Source organism: Haliotis cracherodii, unplaced genomic scaffold, assembly GCF_022045235.1.
Source record: "Haliotis cracherodii isolate W230 unplaced genomic scaffold, xgHalCrac1.p SCAF_4, whole genome shotgun sequence".
NCBI lineage: Eukaryota > Metazoa > Mollusca > Gastropoda > Lepetellida > Haliotidae > Haliotis > Haliotis cracherodii.
In genome coordinates this window covers 37739069-37760380 of record NW_027266297.1, presented here as the reverse complement: position 1 = coordinate 37760380, position 21312 = coordinate 37739069, and the positions used below count along the sequence as shown (strand labels likewise).

Sequence of the window (21312 nt, the reverse complement as noted above, 5' to 3'; positions counted from 1 at the left end):
ATAACATTTGATAATTGTATGGTATTGGGACATAGAATGTTTACAACAATTGTTTCTTTTAAGCTTGCCTCCCCGGTACGTATGGAAAGAATTGTCAACTACAGTGTTCTCCTGGGTGTGCCAACCAAACCTGCGATCGAGTCACTGGGTATTGTGATGATTGCCTACATGGATGGGACCATCAGCACCCGAACACATCAAGGTGTGACAAAGGTCAGTCGTGTATATCCTACTGTTAAATATCAAATATTTGTGAGAATATATGTTTTGATAACATTTGATAATTGTATGGTATTGGGACATAGAATGTATACGACAATGTGTTCCTTGTAGCTTGTCTTCCCGGTACGTATGGAAAGAACTGTCAACTGAAGTGCTCTCCTGGGTGTGCCAACCAAACGTGCGATCGAGTCACTGGGAATTGTGATGATTGCCTACATGGATGGGACCATCAGGACTCCAACACATCAAGGTGTGACAAAAGTAAGTCGTGCGTCGAGTCTCTTTTTTGATTTCGATTATAATTTTGTTTAGTTTCTTCTTCTTTGTTGAAGCCAGCAACGTTTCACGACGTCCGGGTACGATGACACCATCCGATCCATTTAGTCACATCCTGCGACAAGCATAGATTACCGGGATCTGTCTGGGTTCTGAATACCATCAGTGGCGTCGAATGTCAGATCACTATGTCAGAACATTGTAGACTATGAATTGTTTATTGCATTTATTATGCTATTATAACCTAATATTGAAATATCGGTTATTTCCTAACAGCATGTGTCCCTGGTACGTATGGAAAGAATTGTCAACTACAGTGTTCTCCTGGATGTGCCAACCAATCCTGTGATCGAGTCACTGGGTATTGTGATGATTGCCTACATGGATGGGACCATCAGGACACGAACACATCAAGGTGTGACAAAGGTAAGTTATATAAGGGTGTTAATGTAAAACATAATGTTGATACCATTTAAATAAAATGTACATGGGCGATGTACAGTTCGTATACACGCTGACCATCCAGTGAAATCATGGGAAATGTCCTATATACATTTATGTATGAGAAATAACCTCAGATTCCTTTTCCTATTTCTTTGTAGAAATGAATGTGCACAATTGTTTGATTAGTATACAGTTTGGTCGAGTATGGTTAAGAATAATCTTGTATTTCTAATTTGTAACCTAACTTAATCTTTTGACTTTTCATCACATCGTCCATCTTCATCATATCGCATATTATCTTCATTCACTTTATTTACAAACCGTTTCTCTAGTTGCGACATTGTCAGCTATGTCTTGAAACTGATTGTCGCATGAAAGACTGTTAATATGCACTCAATAACTTTGGGCAGCCGTTTTGGGGTGAAAGTTTACTCGAGCGGCGGTTGCTTACTCTTACGTCCGCGCCTCAAGTTTATGAGGCACGACGGAAGTTCAAAGGCCGGTGTCGCTGTCCATATTTCAGGTGAGGTGAGGTGAGGTGAGGTGAAATTGGGTTTAACGTCGCCTCCAAGATTACTGCACTTTTTATAGCGACGTGCATGTTCTAGTCCGGAATGATGCCGATTTATAGTGCCAGCTCACTGAGATACCATGCCGCAGTCTAACATGAATACCCCACTCAGACACAGTATACTGACTCCGAGCCGACCTGTCCTTGTTTTAGCCCCTTAATGCCGAGCGCCAGACAGGGTAACAACAAGTACCATATTTTAACGTCTTTTGGTATGACGCGGCCGGGGATCGAACACCGGATCTTCCGCTCTCCGGGCGGACGCTCTACCACCAGACCACGGAGGCGGTCATAACCTCTTTTGGATGATGAACAAGGGCGAGTGAGTTAAAACTTAGCACATCGGCAGTATTTCAGCCATATATGTGGCTAGAAGATGTTACACAATAATAATAAATATATTGTTATATCATTTGTCAATAACACTCTACTACAGATAATATATTAATATTACAGTCTGAGTAAAAAACACAATGCGGAAGAAAGGTGAATGTTACTGTGTTTCGGTATTTTTAAGGAAGCTTTTGACATGGTTTAACTAGGTGATAGTTGTTTTCTTTTGCAGAACGGTATGCTGAGACAGATGTTAAATGTTAAATCTGAACTCCAGTGTAGCTAATGGAGTTTTCATATCAGATGTTTTGTATAACATTTTAGCAAGCCTGCCCATGATCTAATATTAGTTGCAGATACACCCTTCAAACTGCAACAAACAGTTCGCCTCTCTCCGTTGTTATTTTGTTCAATGGGGAATGGCAAAAACATTAATTTATTGTATATAGAAGTTGGGGACACTTGTCCAAAGCCGCACTCAGCAATATTCCAGCTATATGACGGCGGTCTGTAAATATACGAGTCTGGACCAGACAATCCATTGATTGACATCATGAGCATCGATCCACGCAATTGGGACGATGACATGCATCAACCAAATCAGCGAGCCTGACCACCCGACCCGAACACCGTTGTGTTCTGAGACGGTAACAGACGTCTCGCAGCTTCGGAGCTAGGACCTATCACCCGGGTCTCCACAGGTCTAAAGTACTGAGTACGCAAGTTGGATTTAACGCCGCTTTTGATATCATTCCCAACTAAAATGGGGATAGGTTAGTTAGGCTCTGGGGCGTGTCATCCTACCCCGAAGGTGTGTCATTCTTCAGGTCGCCATGCTGAAGCTGGAACATTTCTCACTGCGACGTTAAGGCCACACTTTTTTTACATTTTATGTTTCATGGATGTATTCAAGCGCATTCACACAAGGTCGGTCGAAATAAAAATGAAAACAAATAGCTATGTCAATCATTAGTTATTAGTTTATTATTAGTTTATTTTTATGAAAATCACTCTGCCGCGGAGTTGAAAGTGCCGCTGGCCACTGAGGGTGATTTAGACATGGCATTTATACATAACATTTTTCACTGACGGTCTATATTAATAGCGGGAGCAATAAAAAAATAATTATAATTATGTCTAATTTATTTCTTTTCCGGATGCTTTTTAAAAGGGGAGGCGGGCCTGTGAAACGAAAAGTAAAAAAAATGTGTGGCCTAAGCAACATTGACCCATTCAACATGTGTGTTGAACACTCTAGTTGAGTCTATTCCTGGGAAGTCTGTCAGCTGAAATAAGTAATTATGTTGGTATAGTTCTTACAAATATGGTATCCGCAATAACATATCACAGTTATTAATATATATATGTATATGTTATTGCGGATACCATATATGTTACTAAACGAGTCCCCGTTAGGTACCGATTCTATAACGAGTGTGACAGTTAACGGGGACGACCATTGACTGTTCTGTCAAGGTGGAGTCAAGCGAAAACAGTGCTAAGCTTTCTCGGAGACGATTATAATAAGCGATATGATGCCGGTTCTAAAATCATATTCATGACATCATTTATTTACCCAAACATCACAGAGTTAAAAATATTTGCATGCAACGGAAATTCTTGCTTCAAACTCAGTGTTGATGAGTCGAACCCGGATGTTGATCATGCCTTGTCCGTTAAGTGATTTCAGCAGATTGTTTAAATGTTATGAAAGTAGTTATAATTACCGTAAACCTACACGAAAGATTCACGGCCGAGATTGCATCGGTTGACATGAAGACATTTCCGTTGGTCCAAGGGGCGCTACTCTCATTTATAACACGAACTTCAAGGGTGCAAATGGACGCGGCTGTGATGATCTTTCGACATAATACTTTGTTTAATAGTAAATTCTCTGAACTTATATTATGCCACGATACTTGCACTACTACAAGACAACGTGAGAGTCCGTATACTATATTCAAAACGTGAAGATTCGGGGTAGAATAGGTCTTCAAAATCCCAAGTCGACAATGCTTGTCGTAAACAGGCGACTAACGGGATAGGGCGGTCAGGCTCGCTGACGTGCATGTCATCGTATCCCAATTGCGTGGATCGATGCTCATGATGTTAATCACTGGATTGTCTGGTTCAGACTAGATTATTTACAGACCGCCGTCATATAGCTGGAATATTGCTGAGTGCGTCGTTAAACAACAAACAAATACGCGTTGTGACAAAAACAGTATGTCTATCGTAGACATTGCAGCGTGCAGCTGCAGTGCAGAAGACGCCGCCATTCGATTGACCATGTGATGCCAAAATAGCCCCGTCCGCACGTGATGTAATTGCACAATGTGTAATACAGGTGTATTGTTAAGGTGTAATTATTAAAGTTTATGTACATAAACATATATGAAATTGTGAAACAAATATAGCAAATTCACTAATGTCGTTAACGAATATTTTAAATGGCTTTGTTTTACTCAGAAAAAAATGAATGAATCAGCGATAGCTCAGACAGTAACAACAAAAGAACTTTCGCCAGGAGCAACAACTACAACGTCTGCAGAGGCAACGGCAACAACGCCAGATACAACTCTGCCAAGAGATGTAGCGAGTTGTTGAGGTAAGAAACCCAGTAACTAAAGACCTCTATGATGCAGCTGCGATATTGCAGACTGTGACAACCGACAACGTTCACTTGTGATCGTGAATCAATGCTTGTCGTAAGAGGCGACTATGCTTGTCGTGAGAGGCAACTATGCTTGTAAGAGTCGACTATGCTTGTCGTAAGAGGCGACTATGCTTGTCGAAAGAGGCGACTATGCTTGTCGTAAGAGGCGACTATGCTTGTTGTAAGATTGGGTTGTCAGGCTCGCTGACGGGGTTGATGCACGTCCTCGAATCCCAATCGCGTAGAACGATGCTCATGATATCACTCACTGGATTGTATGGCCCTATTATTTACGGACCGCCGTCATGTAGCTCGAATATTGCTGCGTGCGGTGTTAAACAACAAACAAATATGTAATCATGCCTGTTACTGAAGACGGGAAAGGTTGACCGAAGGTGTCATCAATCACAACCACCAATTTAAGTCCTTCTTATTGCGTGAAAACTGCTTTAAAATCACACTGACACAAACAATTTTACACTTTTCCCGAAATCAAGTTCTGATACACTTAAACTTTTGTATTATCCCAGGATATTTCAGGGAAGAATAGGTTCCCAATCGCTCGTGCTTTGTGCATGTGTTAAAAGCCTATCAAATACTAAACTGTGAATGTACATGTATGTGTAACGCAAGGAAGTGCATGTTAGCGATATGCCTATTGAATTAAGCTCATAGTAGCCTTCGGTCGTTAAAAAATGTATTAAATAAGACTTTATGACAAGAATCCTATTTTTCAGTATGAACACATTCTTGAAGTAACCATATCTATGGTCACCACGTTTAGTGACAATGTATTTTGTTTGTTTGTTGTTTAAAGCTGCACTCAACAACATTCCAGCTATATGATGGCAGTTTGTAAATAATCGAATATGGACCAGACAATTAAGTGGTTAACATCATGAGCATCAATCCACGCAATTGGAATACGATGACATGCATCAACCAGCGAGCGTTCCCGTTCGTCGCCTCTTACGACACGCATAGTTACCTTCTACGGCAAGCATGGGTTGCTGAAGACCTATTATGAAAGGTGGATGTCTTGACTAACTAATTCATACAACAACGTTGTGTTCTGAGTCGATAACCGACATCTCGCAGCTTGAGCGCTCAGACCAGGAGTATTGGTATCGTGTGACTGGGTTTTTTAAGTCCATCACTTGATTGCCTTGTTTCTATACAGGTCGACGTCGCATTGCAGGAGTAATGCATGCTGTGCGGCGTCAGGCAACTGACACTCTCATTTTTATGCAAATTGTGTGAGCGGCGCATGCAGCCGGTGAGGAACAACATGTTCAGTTGTTACCCTTGTCGCGCACACCTGGCTTTTGTTTGTTTGTTGTAATCGTATCCTTATCGTATCCAAATTGCATGGATTGATGCTAATGATGTCAATCCAACTTACTCACTACTTTAGACCTGTGAAGATCAGGGCTAGAATAGGTCTTCAGCAACCCGTGCTTGCCGTAAAACGCGACTATGCTTGTCGTTAGAGGCGACTAACAGGATCGCGTGGTCAGGCTCGCTGATATGGTTGATGCATGTCATCGTATCCCAATTGCGTGGATCGATGCTCATGATGTTAATCACTGGATTGTCTGGTTCAGACTAGATTATTTACAGACCGCCGTCATATAGCTGGAATATTGTGCGGCGTTATACAACACACAAACAAATAGACAGAGCATGTATTTGGGTGGGAGCGTGGGCCTAAGTTGAGCTATGGGTGTAAAACAATTTAAAATTAATTTAAGTTCAGAAAAAACACGTTGTTCTCAGTGCGACTACTGGATTGACCCATAGGCGTTGCTATTGCCAAAGATCTCTGGTCTCTGATATTGTTTTTTCACCACATTAGCGGCTCTTGTAGTTATTCGGGACAGTTTTCCGATTGTTGTCCGATGCTCGGCGGTCCCTGTGAGGCTTGTTCGGAAGGGGGTTGGATGTCCGAGGTATCTCCCGTCTGTCTGGACCTTGCACACAAGGACGCAAGGGATTTCCTGAAAGGATAAATAGATGTCAAGCAGTTACAGTTTAGGGTCATCTTCATGGGACATGGGGACAGTCGTCTAGTGCGCCGCAATTCTCAGTTAGAGAATTGCGGCCCTTGGTCACGCCAGAAAAACTATTAGTAAGCTCATGGGTTCGAATCCCAATAATGTTTCTAGGTTCATCAGAACCTTACTTGTGCTCGTGGGTGTTACCTACGTGGTAAGCGGCTAAGATTTACATCAGATAGGTTTTCCTCCAACATCAAGCTGAAACGCAGTATTGCTGTTCAATGCGGCTTTGAACCCAATTTGACCCGTGAAGATCCGGGGTAGAATAGGTCTTCAGCAACCCATGCTTGCCATAAAAGGCGACTATGCCTGTCGTAAGAGGCCAATAACGGGATCGTGTAGTCAGGCTCGCTGACTTGGTTAGTGCAATGAATCATTTGCGTGGATGCTCATGATGTCAATCACTGGATTGTCTGGTCCAGACTCGATTATTTACAGACCGCCGCAATATAGCTGGAATATTGCTGAGATGAGAATTCGAAGTGTTTAGAGTGGTTTGGAAGCGCAGGTTGCATTAGACAGTCATGAATAAATAAAATCTCCGCATGATAAATGTCAGTTTAACGAAACTGATTGTTGTACATTTACAGTGTATTCATTTATGCACATATATATTGAGTAGTGATATATACTTGTTATATATCTCCAATTCTATCTATTTATCTGAACTTTGATTCCACAATCTCACCTGTTCAGGAAAGCCAGAAAAGCTAAAGTCAAAACCACAATTGCGATGATCCAGATCCAGATAAATATTTTTGGAGATGCGATATCTGGCTTTTCGTGTTCCACTAGCTCGGTATCTGTAAAACAAAACAGACTTCCCATACTTGTTCAATAACGCCATTTACACACATACATATTTGCAGCAAAAAGAAACATTTAGTTGGGTCTAACTCATCGTTATGACTTGAATGGACGTTTTCAAAGCTTTGTCTACAACAAAATATTATTTAAAAGTTAAACGCTATCATTCATTTGATGTACGGGTGGATTTTGTTAGCTCCGCTTGATTATGTTGACATGAGAATCATGTTAATATAATCATTACGCCACAAAGAGCGTGTCTCTTCCTTTCCATCATCGAGTAACTGAAATAAAGGACCGACAAAGTTTTGTCAATAAGGTAGAATTGAGAGTCAAAATTAATTATTAAAATGTTTTTCGACACTTCATATTTGTTTTATATGGCACAATTGTATACGATCTAAATAAACAAATATTATCTCGTTGTCTTTTTAAAAAGTGACGAACCAAAATAGTGTTGGAAAACCAGAATTAATGTGACCTTAAACTATGATAATGACAAACGTCATTCATGGGGAATCCAGGTTACAATTGGACCTAAGTAACCTTCGCTTGTTACACAAAAGAATCGAACATATCTAAATTGTTCTTGCAAAATATAATTATTTTTCATATTGTTGGAAAAAAAAAGAAATTATCTACTTAAAAACTATATTGTTGCAATGTGCTTTTTATAAGAAGAAAATAGTATTAAGAAATATATATCTGGTTTTGCAATTATAGCTGAATATAATACCTGGTCGCAAAACAAAATCCCAAAACACAGCAGGGACACCAAGAACTGGCGTCACACAATGTGGGGAATCTTTGCCTATGATAACACGCTTTAACGATTACGAACATGGTACTCCTCATAACATCTCGACACCTTTCTCGTTTTTTGTATGACTCAGACAACACCTCAATTTTCAGAGCTTTATAAATAATTGAGAAGCTTACCAGTAAGACGCTTTCATGTCTAAATTGAATAGGGTCCCTAAAATTACACTGACAACATGCAGTAATTATTGCATAAATCATTCAAGTTGTAATATTAATGCCAATGAAACTTACGCTCTTCACAACGAGGACCTGTCCATCCGTCTTTACACTGACTGTTGCAGTCACCAGTGATGTGGTGGCAGGACCCTGGTTTACATCCCGCGCTACACTCCCCTGTACAGTCTCGTCCGTATGTTCCGTCAATACAAACTGCAGATGAAAATGTGGTACATTGCAATGCCTACGTTTACAATTTTTATACATATAAACGTACTTAAGAAAAAGCTGTGCACAGCTCTCATTCTCGACAAAGGATTTTTTTGGCCTCTAAACAACAGTTGAACTGCAATGCTGAGAACGTTAATCACACTTGTTGTATGGAGATGGAAGTTATTGTTAAACAAAGTAATGCTAAGATTGAGGAGAAGTTCATAACATTATGTTTTAACAATAATAAGTTGTCAGAAATGTATGACTATCTAATGTAAGCAGTTGTGTTGAAGTTACTATATTTTGATGCTTTTGGAGTCAAGTGTAATCTAGAATCTTCTAGAACAGCTATAGACTAATTTGGACTACTTGTGTGGGCAAGTGCATGCCGCACTCATCTCACATTACATCAAGACCAGCGGTTTTTGAAGATCATATATTCACTCTGGATATCACACCTACGCTTATCTTGGAAGATTGACCATAGTTGCTGCCAGGCGAATAATATATTACTGGCTGTATTGATATTACCACTGCTATAGTATTTTATGCTGCCATTGGATTTGGAACTTCCACTCTTATGTGTACTGCCAATGTAATTGCTTTTCAGTAATTTGTATTGACTTGTAACCCTTGTTAATTATACATTACAATTGTATTTGTATAACATGTCTTCGATATATGTTGTTTTCACAGTGAATTCTTTTTCCGTATGGATTTCTCAGTTTAATAACCGCCTCCGTGGTCTAGTGGTAGGGCGTCCGCCCGGAGGGCGGAAGGTCATGGGTTCGATCCCCGACCGCGTCATACCAAAAGACGTTAAAAGATGGTACTTGTTGTTACCCTGTCTGGCGCTCGGCATTAAGGGGCTAAAACAAGGACTGGTCGGCTTGGAGTCAGTATACTGTGTCCGAGTGGGGTATTCATGTTAAACTGCGGCATGGTATCTCAGTGTGCTAGCACTATAAATCGTCATCAGTCCTGACTAGCACAAGCAGCCATGCACACACAGGTGCATGCACGTCGCTATATAAGTGCAATAATCTTGGACGAGACGTTAAACCCCATTTCACCTCATCTCTCAGTTTAACCTATTGTTTAAATTTCAAAGTCGACTGGTAACACGATGAAATTTTTAGGTGACGTGGCCATCGTGCGCCATCCTGACCTATAATGAAAACTTACTGTGTTCACATCTGTGACCTGTCCATCCGTCTTTACACTGGCTGTTGCAGTCACCGGTGACGTGGTGGCAGGACCCTGGTTTACATCCCATGTTACACTCCCCTGTACAGTCTCGTCCGTATGTCCCAGCACCACAGACTGAAAATGATGTAATGGCGCATTACAGTTTGCAAATTAGCATAGTAAGTACTGGTAAACTGGTAAGTATATTACATACATGCAGCTAGGACAATGTGAAAAGCTTGAGTACGTTTACAGTGAATACATGTACGAAAGTCCATGAATCATACTTTTTGGTAAATTGCATTGCAGCTATCTCGTTGGGAAAACGTATTGCGTTCACATCACTGACCTCTCAGCCGTTTGGCCTCTAACGGCTGATAAACACCAGTTAAATACAATGCCCAAAATGGATATATAAAGTGACGCTGGCACCATGCACCACGTTGACTGACAATGGAAACGTACGATGTTCACATCTCTGACCCCTCCATCCGTCTTTACACTGGTTGTTGCAGTCACCGGTGACGTGGTTGCAGAACCCTGGTTTACATCCCGTGCTACACCTCTCTGTACAGTTACGTCCATATGTTCCGTCATCACAAGCTGCAGATGAAGTAATGAGGTAGTTTGATGCTAATGTTTACTGTTACTGTTATATATTTCCTTGGCTCATTAGTCGTACTTTGATGAGATTTTAGAATCTTCATCGTATCCCAGACCGGTGGAGTCCGGGTTAGAATTGGGCTTCAGCATTGGTCTCCATGCTTGTCCTAAGAGGCGACTAACGGTATCGGTTGTCAGGCTCGCTGACTTGTTTACTATCTTATTCCAATTGCGTTGATCGATGATCATGATATTAATCACTGGATTGTCTGGTCCAGACTCGATTATTTACAGACCGCCGTCATCTAGCTAGTACGGCGCTAAACAGCAAACATAAAATAATTGTATCCCAATTGCGTTGATCGATTACGATGTCGACCACTGGATTGTCTCGATCCAGTCTCGACTAATGTCAGACCACCCCGATATCACTTAGCAACAATATGAGACTTGTTTTACTGCTGTAAACTGTTATTTGGGGCAATGCTATATTTAGTGGATCATTGCTCTCTACACATTTTAAATTATTGGCGTTTAACCTTTTACGCACTCGTGTGTCATGCTGGAAAACAGCATGTTCCCCCATTCTGGAACAGCTCGTATTCTTGTAATTGTCTTGTATCGTTTGTGAGTGTAGTCATTTGACATATCTGTCACTTGAGATAAATGTCATGATAAATACCTTTATGGTACGAGTGATTTATTTGTTTGCAAAAAAAAATGCTATAAAGAACAAGAATTACAGAATACGATTCTGCAGCAACATATCTATCAGTTTCGTTGGTAGGAGTCAAGTATCTGCCATTTTCTAGGTTGTTTGAAACAAATTTCATTATAAACCTTTCTGAAACAGGCATAGTCTCCAATGTTTACACCTCCACTGTCCACAGGGGCGATCTGGTAACCTAGTTGTTAAAGCGTTCGCTCGTCATGCCGAAGACCCGGGTTCCATTTCCGACATGGTTACAATGTGAGATACCAATTTCTGGTGTCCCCCGCCGTGATATTGCTGGAATATTGCTAAATGCGGCGTAAAACCATACTCACTCACTCGTTTCAATGTCCACATGACACCTATCTGTATCTAAGGCATACACATGAGAATTTACAAGCGACAATGGTAATGGTTGGTTGGTTTGTTGTTTAACGCCGCACTCAGCAAATTTCAAACTATATGACGGCAGTCTGTAAATAATCGAGTCTGGACCACACAGTCCAGTGATTAATATCATGAGCATCGATCCACGCAATTGGGGTCGATGACATGCATCAACCAAGTCAGCGAGCCTGACCACGCGATCCCGTTAGTCGCCTCTTACGACAAGCATAGTAATTCTTTAAGGCAAGCATGGGTTGCTGAAGACCTATTCTACCCCGGTATTTTCACGGGTCGACGATAATAATGAGTAAAGTTACGTCCGAAATGTATATTAGTTGCTTGGGTAAAACATTAAGATCTTGTTATTTTCATAATTGCAACTGACGGAAATAACCTATTTGTTTTAAAACAAATAGAATATTTCCGTCAATTGCCTTTAATCATTCAATCATTCACAGCCGTTCACTATGTATAACATCTGCACGTGTAATAAGCATACTATAGATGCATTTCAATTTACACAAAGGAGCTTTTTCCAGTTAACTGACGTCGACTAACGTGAGTAGCTATGTGGCTGAAACACTGCCGATGCAACGTTAACATTGAATTGCCTCACTCACGTACGACATACGTGATGTGCAGTTAGTTCCTGTCCAGCCAGCTCTACACGAACAGCTTCCGTCAGTAGCGTTACAGGTTCCCCCCTGACACCCAGGAGCACACTCCGTACAGTTGTGTCCGTCCATGTAAAAGCCGTCCTTGCATCCTGGAAGAACAAAGTACCACTAGATACTCGCTTACATATTGTAGCAATAACAAGATCATATCTTCCATGCTGCTCATTCGTGAGAGTATTGTCATCATTTTATATCTCGCCAATACCTGGTGTCATCACTGATTTCCTGTTTTCCACCCGTGTTCCCCTAACCGCTATCGTGACTCTTCCGCCCAGTGGAATCTGTTTCGTCGGATAATTGGACTGGTTATTCTCAGGCGTTGACGTTTAATATTGACTAAGTCTTGGACATATCGTAACACAATTAACGAAGAAAATGTTAATTACACGTTATATGGATGAAAAACTCTGTCGCTACATATGCTTGTCCTGACTATATTTCGATTGATTGACAAATACTGGGACTTTACATACCACTGCAATCACTTCCTGTCCATCCATCTCTACAGATACAGCTACCGTTAGCAGAATTACATGTCTCATCAACACACCCATCCCCGCAGTCCATACAGCTGTCTCCATCCACATAGAACCCATCTCCGCACCCTGGAAAACAAAGCGTTGTATCACTTGTAGATGGACGAGAATCATGTTGGAATACAATAGGTCTTTATACAATAAGTTCATATTTGACATATGCTTCAACAGCGCTAGCATGGCGTGCTTCTAAACATGCTCATCTGATTACACCTTTTCAATTTCGCTTCATCTTTATGTCACAAATCGGCTAAGGCACCGCATTTCGCCGTGCAGAGATCGTCCCTTCGGCACGCGAGAAACCTATGATTGTGGGTCCGAATCCCGGTTCGCCCCGATTATGTTTCTAGGTTTTTCAGCACCATACCCGTGCTCGTGGGTTTTCACCCAAGTGGTAAACGTCTGAGGCCTACATCACTGCGAGCTCCCCCCACCCCACAATATTCTGACAAGCCGCGATATAACTGTTAAAAGCGGCGTTATGCCCAACTCACTCACTGACACTATAAACATTGTATGAACAGCCTTGGGATTCGATTCCGATTAGTGCTACCGGCGCTTTGTTGTTTTAAAATCCTTCAAGACAAAACACTTACGTTCTACACAACGTGAACCTGTCCATCCGTCTTTACACTGACTGTTGCAGTCACCAGTGACGTGGTGGCAGGACCCTGGTGTACATCCTGCGCTACATGCCCCTGTACAGTCTCGTCCGTATGTTCCGTCAATACAAACTGCAGATGAAAATGTACTTTGTATGTACATAACTTTACAATGTAATACTATTCAACGAACACATAAAAAGCTGCGCATAACGCAATGCTAGATATATGAATTATCTTGTCCTCTAACAACTCCACATTCACCATTGATTAACACCAGTTAAAATACAATGTACAAGGCAAAAACAACCATAAATATACAAAGCGACATGGACACCATGCATCACACTGACTGATAATGAAAACCTACTGTGTTCACAACTGAGACCTGTCCATCCGTCTTCACAATGGTTATTGCAGTCACCGGTGGCGTGGTGGCAGGACCCTGGTTTACATTCTGTGCTACACTTCTCTGCACAGTCTCGTCCATATGTTCCCTCAGTACAAACTGCAAATGAAGAAAAGTCACACCCTGGTGAATTGTGCAATGTAAGAACTGATAAACGTCGTAAAATTGCTTTTGCTCCATCAGTCATTCATAGGCCTATCACTGTGAAATGCATCTTCATGTATGGTAAGCATGTTAATGGAACAGGCATGTCAATTAACATACAGAAATAACCGATGAGAGCAGGTCTTCAGCAACCCATGCTTGACGTTATAGGCGACTATGTTTGTCGTAAGAAGCGACTAAAGGGATCGGGTCGTAGGCTCGTTGACTAAGTTGATGCATGTCATCGTATCCCAAATGTGTGGATGTGCTCATGATATCAATCACTGTATTGTCTGGTCCAGACCCAATTATTTGGTTGGTTGGTTGTTTTGTTGTTTAACGCCGCACCCCGCAATATTCCAGCTATATGACGGCGGTCTGTAAATAATCGAGTCTGGACCAGACAATCCAGTGATTGACAACATAAGCATCGATCCACGCAATTGAAACCGATGACATGCATCAACCAAGTCAGCGAGCCTGACCACCCGATCCCGTTAGTCGCCTTTTACGACAAGCATAGTCACCTCCCAATTATTTACAGACCGCCGTCTGCAATATGCTGAGTACGTCGTTAAATAACAAACAAATAAACAAACATACATACAATGTCATATTCATATCTGATAGGCACATTATGACATTTATGATAGTTTACATAAAGGATTCAGTGAGCCTGCGTCGACTAACGTGAGTAGCTATGTGGCTGAAACACTGCCGATGCAACGTTAACATTGAACTGTCTCCTCACGTACGACATACGTGATGTGCAGTTAGTTCCTTTCCAGCCAGCTCTACACGAACAGCTTCCGTCAGTAGCGTTACAGGTTCCCCCCTGACACCCAGGAGCACACTCCGTACAGTTGTGTCCGTCTATGTAAAAACGGTCCTTGCATTCTGGAAGAACAAATACTATTAGATAATCGCTTACATAATATTGTAGCTTTGAAAAAATCAGATCTTCCATGTTGCTCATTCGTGAGAGTATTGTCATCATTATTTCCAGAACACCTGGTGTCATCACTGATTTACGAGTGCATGTATTTATCAATGTGCACGTAGATGCATCCACAGATATATCAACAATCATTTTCCCATGACATGGGTATCAAGAGTTCCTTATTCATACAGACTGTATAATAGAATACCTTTAACATTTCAACTTGTATGTGTAAATAATGGGGCGGTGGGGCAGCCTGGTGGTGAAAGTGTTCGCTTGTCATGCTGAAGACCCAGGTTCGATTCTCCACATGGGTACAATGTATGAAGCCCATTTTGGGTGTCCCCCGGCGTGATATTGCTGGAATATTGCTGAAAGCGGCGTAAAACAATACTCACTCACTATAAACAATACGAGGACATTACATACTGTTGCAGCCACTTCCTATCCAGCCAGCTCTGCAAGGACAGTTACCGTCTGTAGCGTTACACCCTCTCCCTTCACATCCTGCACCACACTTCACGCAGCCTTGGTCCGTCACGTAGTAGCCATCCATGCACTCTGTAACGGAAAGATCATTTAAATATACTTGAACTAAGACGATGTTTCTACTTGTGAACTGAAGTTCTCGAGTTTCATCATAAGCTCAGTAACAGTTTGCTATGCCGAGACATACAAACTGCACCCCATCCCCCTCCCACCACTTTTATTGCAAAACCAATTTATAAATTTTTTAAAGGGTTTTCTTTACTTTCTAAACTCTGTACTTATAAACAACAACCTTATTTCAAATTTAACATATCGTTTCTATAAGTTTTAACAAAATCAGTAAGTGCACTATGGAGTCACTGGATTGTCTGGTTCATCGTTTAATTGATTGGTGTGTTAACAGTCCGCCGTCGCATGACAGGAATACTACTATGCGGCGTCAGGCAATAAATACGTTCCTATGCAAATTGTGTAAATGGCAGGCGTGACCGGTATGGAAGGACATCCTAACCCTTTTCGCGAACACCGATTTTCAGTGGACAATTCATATAATTTTCACAGATATTTTGCTCTTTACGCCAAATGGAATCTGTTTCGGCTGATAATCTAGACTTGTCATTCTCTTGCATTGACAATTTATATACCTATTGTGCAGCCACGACCTGCCCATCCTGGTGCACAGCTGCAACCACCGTCAGCAGCATCACACACTCCACCCTCACACCCATCTCCACACTCTGTGCATGCGTCTCCTTCCGTGTAGAAGCCAGGTGGACATGCTGAAACACAAAGCCTTCGGGTTATGTGATATGAACTTTAATTAATTTATTTTTTGAAAATGATGTCGATTCATCTTTCTAGGGAAGAGAATTTATGGATGTCAACTTCTTTATTAGGAGGAACACAACGTTTCGGAGTATATGCTTACTCCTTCATCACGTGAGCATATATTCCGAAATGTTGTGTTCCTCATAATAAAGAAGTCGATATCCATAAATTCTCTTCCTTATGTGTATCACTCCTAGATGCCTTTCAAAGACCTAATCATGTGTCTGATGTTATTATCTGTCAGACTGAATTGTAGTCTTGCTTGTAATGAAATAATAAGTAATATAAAGTGTAAAATAGCGGATGAAAAATGTTATGAACATTTCAATATCAATGATATGCAGGAACTACATATATTGTGAACTAGCGCAATATACATGTCTGAAGTGATATCCAACTGTTGGGAAATTGACATTTTCGATCTGGCTCAAATTCCCTATCAAGTTTTTCTCTACATGTGACAGCAGTTCGTGGCACACTGAGGCCTTTTTGTAAGTGATATGGACAGTTGACCTGTCATGTCAACTGAACGTCTGGGTTTATATTTATTCTTTAAGCATGTGTATTTTTTACGGATATTTTCCTCGTGTCATGTGGATGGATAGTTATGTCAGGATAACAAATGGGCAGTCATGTATAACACTATACGTCACAACAGGCCCTGAAAACTTCAATGATGGTGTTGTTTTATTTGGAATCAACACAGTATGATTTTGTAAACAAAATTATAAATGTGAATCTGAATATGTTTTAAATTATCACTTTTAAGTTGAAATACGTAACTATACTATTTATTGTATATATGTGATGCATGGTGTTATTGGACTTCACAGTGTATTGTTTAAAATGACAGTTTGGTTGCGGGGAGGATGCAGAGCAACCGAAGTTGAAATACCAGGGTTTGTTTCTGCCATAATCTGTATTACCATTGAGAAAGTTGAGGTATATTATAAATTCTTATAAATATTGTTGATTCTATACGCCAGGTATGCTACAAAGTACCGTTTCTTAAAAGAAAGAAGTTATTGTTATTTTTATATTTTCACTCATAGAAATAGATGTAATGAGTATGAGAATAGTCTGGAAATTGCCACTGTTAGTAATTGTAGCAATTACCGTCACAACGTTATGACAACAGCTACAGTTGTAGTTTCCACTACAGCAACAGCTTTCACAATAACACAGTCAGCTACTTGTGGATCGTATGGATGGGAAAAGATGCATATTTTCATTCGTGGCTACACCACTTATGAAATTTGTTTTGTTCTATTCAGCCGTTGATATACGATATTTAACGTGATATGTGGCAGGCACGCTTGAATATCTTCTATTACGACCATCATAACTATAAATATAGTTATGGTTTATAGATCACTCCTATTCAGTTGAGTAGAGAAGCATGGTAGTCATACCTGACGTACAATCCTAACCACTTGCTTGATAAAGGTGTTAGGATCTACACCGAAACGTCGCACTAATTGTAATAAAGAAGTTGTTCATCCATAGAAATTGTCTTTCTTAATCCTACCCACAGCTTAAAGATCTTCCAGACGGTGTCTTACGCTGTGATATTGCTGGAATATTGCTAAAAGCGGTGTATAACTAAACTCACTCACTCACTCACTTAAAGATCGTCCAGACGGTGTCTTACCTGTGATATTGCTGGAATATTGCTAAAAGCGGTGTAAAACTATACTCACTCACTCACTTTTTATCATTTCGTCGTTTCACAGAAATGTAAACATTCGAAGCAATTTTAATGTTATTAATTTGAATTATGTCTACAGAATGCTGCATCAATGTGTACGTAGAGAAATGCATGTCACAATATGTGTTCAAATAAAGTCCCATGAAGTCCCCTTAGTTTTCTTGATGCATGATCATTGAGTCATAATGAAAGGTTAACTAGTTGTGTTACCAGCATGTCATTCGTTAATAAGTGTCCCTAATGTTATACCGCCATGGAAAGGGACCATTACTGGTCTATTGTAAGTGCAAACATAATTGGATGGCCTGGAGTGATAATATTGCTCATTATGACTGGAATATTAGGTTAACTTGAGATACTGTACATGTCTAGTCAGCTGATACTAGTACAGTAAACTACGGTTATAACGAACTCAAAGGGACCACGAATTTTATTTCGTTATAACCGTAGTTCGTTATAAGCATATAAGCCTATATACAGCAAACTACGGTTATAACGAACTCAAAGGGACCAACAATTCTAATTCGTTTTAACCGTAGTTCGCCATAAGCATATATACAAGCAAATAGGCGGGGGCCAAAAATAGTTCGTTATATCCGCCAGTTCGTTATAAGGGAGTTCGTTCTAAACGTAGTTTACTGTGTACTGAAACGCTTTGAAAATGCATATTCGAATTTATGCAACATTTAGCAAAATTGCCACGCAAATCAAATTAAGGTGTTCTATGTATGCATAAGATGATCCAACACAACAATGTCGTTGTACGGGTTCGACTCTCATTCAACGTGTTTGGAGATGGACATGAGCACAAAAACGTATCTTGGTTGATGCTTGAAATGAGTGAGTATGGTTTTACGTCTCTTTTAGCAATATTCCGTCATATTCACGGAGGGGGACGCCAGAAATGGGCTTCATACATTGTACCCATGTGGGGAATCGAACCAGGACCAGGTGTGACGAGCGAACGCTCTTATCACTAGGCTACCCCCACCGTCCCTCTAATTCTTGAAAACATGATTATGCGTTCATTGTGTATCAGTATATTTATACATTTAGTACGCATATACTATTTTGCAAGCGCAAGCCTTAGATTATGGATATTCGGATAGTTCAGTGGTTAAAGCGTTTCACTTGTCAGGCCTCAGTCCGGATTTTCCTATAAGTGGGAAATGCGTATTTTTGTAACCCCTGACGTGATTTGAGTAGATTATATTGCTAACACAATACTGACAGATTTGGAGATATATTCTTTCATTAATGTGAATTGTGTGGGTATTCTATAATGCCTCGGACAACAGATGTAGTGTACGATGGTCGCTTTTGTTGAATGATGTGACGTTTTTACCTTTCCACACACAGAAAACACAAATCACTGGCAAAGGTTAAGTTTATCTCGACATGATGGTGGATTGTGTCAAAACGGGCATATTGCTACCAATCCAATATGGTTTCCTCTGAATTCAAGGTCATTATGTCATTGTAGGCTGCGCATGTTTTCAAATATAGGGAATGATCCTTTTCACAGAAAATTTCAACTTTATGCCAAGTTGCATATCTGGGCTAAATATTGGCGTATATGTCTTGGGTGGCTCGTTACGTGGGTAAATGGAAGCAATATTCAAGGTATATACGTTGATTTACAGGTCCTAGATACAATTAATTTGTAGAGGATTACTGGCTCCATACAAATATATTATGGTACCGCGTTTGTGAAGACGAAATGAACTGCTGGTAAACTAAAGAACTGATTCTTGCTTACGTATCAACATCGTGCAGCTGTGTACCTACGTTTGTATGGCTTAATTGTTTTGTGACGTTTGTGTGACTTCTTGTGTCACATTCGCCGAAGCTATTATATTTTTAAGGACAGCTAGCTGGTATTTGAGTAGTGTACAATTGCATTTAACGATTAGGATTATATTTGTTAAGTCTGGCCATAATTCAGGTAAGGCAGGACGTGCTTACCCTTTTCACGGACACCTGGTGTCATTACTGAATTTCACTTATCCATTCATATGAGTTGTATCGCCATTTACCCTTTTATGCCCAATGGAATCTGATTCAGCGGATAATCGAGACTGGTTTTTCTCTGGCGTTAACGTTTTTGTATTCACAAATTGAAGTCTAGGACGTTTCTTCAATCTTTGTTTGGATGGTTGGTACAACTATTATGGTAATTGATTGATAACAAACAAACCTCACAAATTCACTTTGAAAGTCAATTTGGCTAAAAGTTAGCTCACCTCCAAAAGAAAGAAAAGACGTTTGGTATCTGGTTGCGGGGAAGGGTTAGTTGCAGCCCACTCTAGAATACTGCAGTTGTCATTTTACAGAAGTAACAAAGGTGTCAACGTACTCAGTGTGCAGTAGGTTCCTAACCAGCCAGGTTTACAGGTACATCGTCCGTCTTCATTGCCACAGCCACCATCACAACCCTCACTGCATCTTCCACGGCAGTCGGCTCCATAACGCCCAGACTCACATTCTAGGATGTTTTGAAGAAAATGACGACAGTTAAAATTACCGTGAAAGGTCTCGTGTTCTTGGGATAGTTTGATATTGTGGGCGGTTGATTCAGTATTGAACATCCCTGTCCACTGGTTACGAACGTGATAACATGACCACTCGGTTTTGTTGCATTCGTTTCAATTACGTATTTCATACATTTATCGTACGCCCTTTATCGGTATATTAAAGTGTATGTTGTGAAACATACATAATGTGTCAACATCTGTATATATTCTCCCATATATCTATTCTGGGGCATATACGTTTGATTTGCTTAAGATATTCTAGAGTTATATATTTTCGAAAATGTTTGACAGTTCCGTGTTATGTGTTGTCTTAAACCTTCAGCCACATGAATTATCAAAAGCATGTAACACTTCACAAATAGACATGACATATGCATATATTACGTAGTTATAACAAAAGTTATTAATATTCATTTGTAGTACTAACTACACAAAAACGTACTAAGAAAAGAGAAACATTGTCAAGATCCAAATACAAATTGCTGACACTAAATGCACAATAAAGCACTACTTACCAGCACTTAGCTTACACTGAAGCAACACATATAACACTACAAAGAAGCAGTCCATTGCAAGCTCAACACACACAATCAGCCAGCGAATGTCATCTACAGCTAATGATTTCGGCACATTAGGGACGTAGATGCATTGCTATTAAGTAAAGAGTGCTGGTGTGTTCTATCGTGGGTAATGATTCAATACACTGGTTATCGTTAACGGATCCGTCACCTTACCTTATTGCATTCCATAGGATCTATGACCACAAAGATCTGCAAATAATTAACAAAACAGGTGCTCCCCTATGGCAGATAATGAGAACAACCCATTTATTTAGGATCATTAACTATTAGCGCTGATAAGTGGTGACATACATTACTGCTCGAGAGAGCTAGATGGATTAAGTCCTAAAAATAATAATGAACGATTTTGCTCCTTTGTAAAAATGATATGGAAGATGGTATGATGTTATTATGTTATGTCCTCAATATAAATTGGTC

At 40.4% G+C, this 21312-nt stretch overlaps 1 protein-coding gene across 1 annotated transcript; it reads right to left on the bottom strand.

The window, feature by feature from the left end:
• Window positions 1–6153: 6153 nt before the first annotated feature.
• LOC139478249 (multiple epidermal growth factor-like domains protein 10) lies at window positions 6154–20894 on the bottom strand. Its single transcript, XM_071260668.1, has 14 exons — window positions 20830–20894; window positions 20137–20265; window positions 15889–16023; window positions 15185–15316; window positions 14578–14712; window positions 13633–13770; window positions 13257–13394; window positions 12598–12729; window positions 12079–12213; window positions 10211–10348; window positions 9743–9880; window positions 8420–8557; window positions 7248–7362; window positions 6154–6499 (listed from the first exon to the last, which is right to left on the bottom strand). The coding sequence occupies exons 1-14, from the start codon at window positions 20882–20884 to the stop codon at window positions 6370–6372; spliced, it is 1788 nt and encodes a 595-aa protein (XP_071116769.1). The 5' UTR covers window positions 20885–20894; the 3' UTR covers window positions 6154–6369.
• Between the last annotated feature and the right edge of the window lie 418 nt (window positions 20895–21312).

Bases quoted from the DNA above. Each gene is read 5' to 3' on its own strand.
- LOC139478249 (XM_071260668.1), bottom strand. From the start codon at position 20,884: ATGGACTGCTTCTTTGTAGTGTTATATGTGTTGCTTCAGTGTAAGCTA. The intron at 13,395-13,632 runs GTAGGTTTTCAT...TTTCATCTGCAG, and splicing joins AGGTCTCAGTTGTGAACACA to TTTGTATTGACGGAACATAC. The intron at 12,214-12,597 runs GTATGTAAAGTC...TTGTTCTTCCAG, and splicing joins GACAGGAAGTGATTGCAGTG to GATGCAAGGACGGCTTTTAC.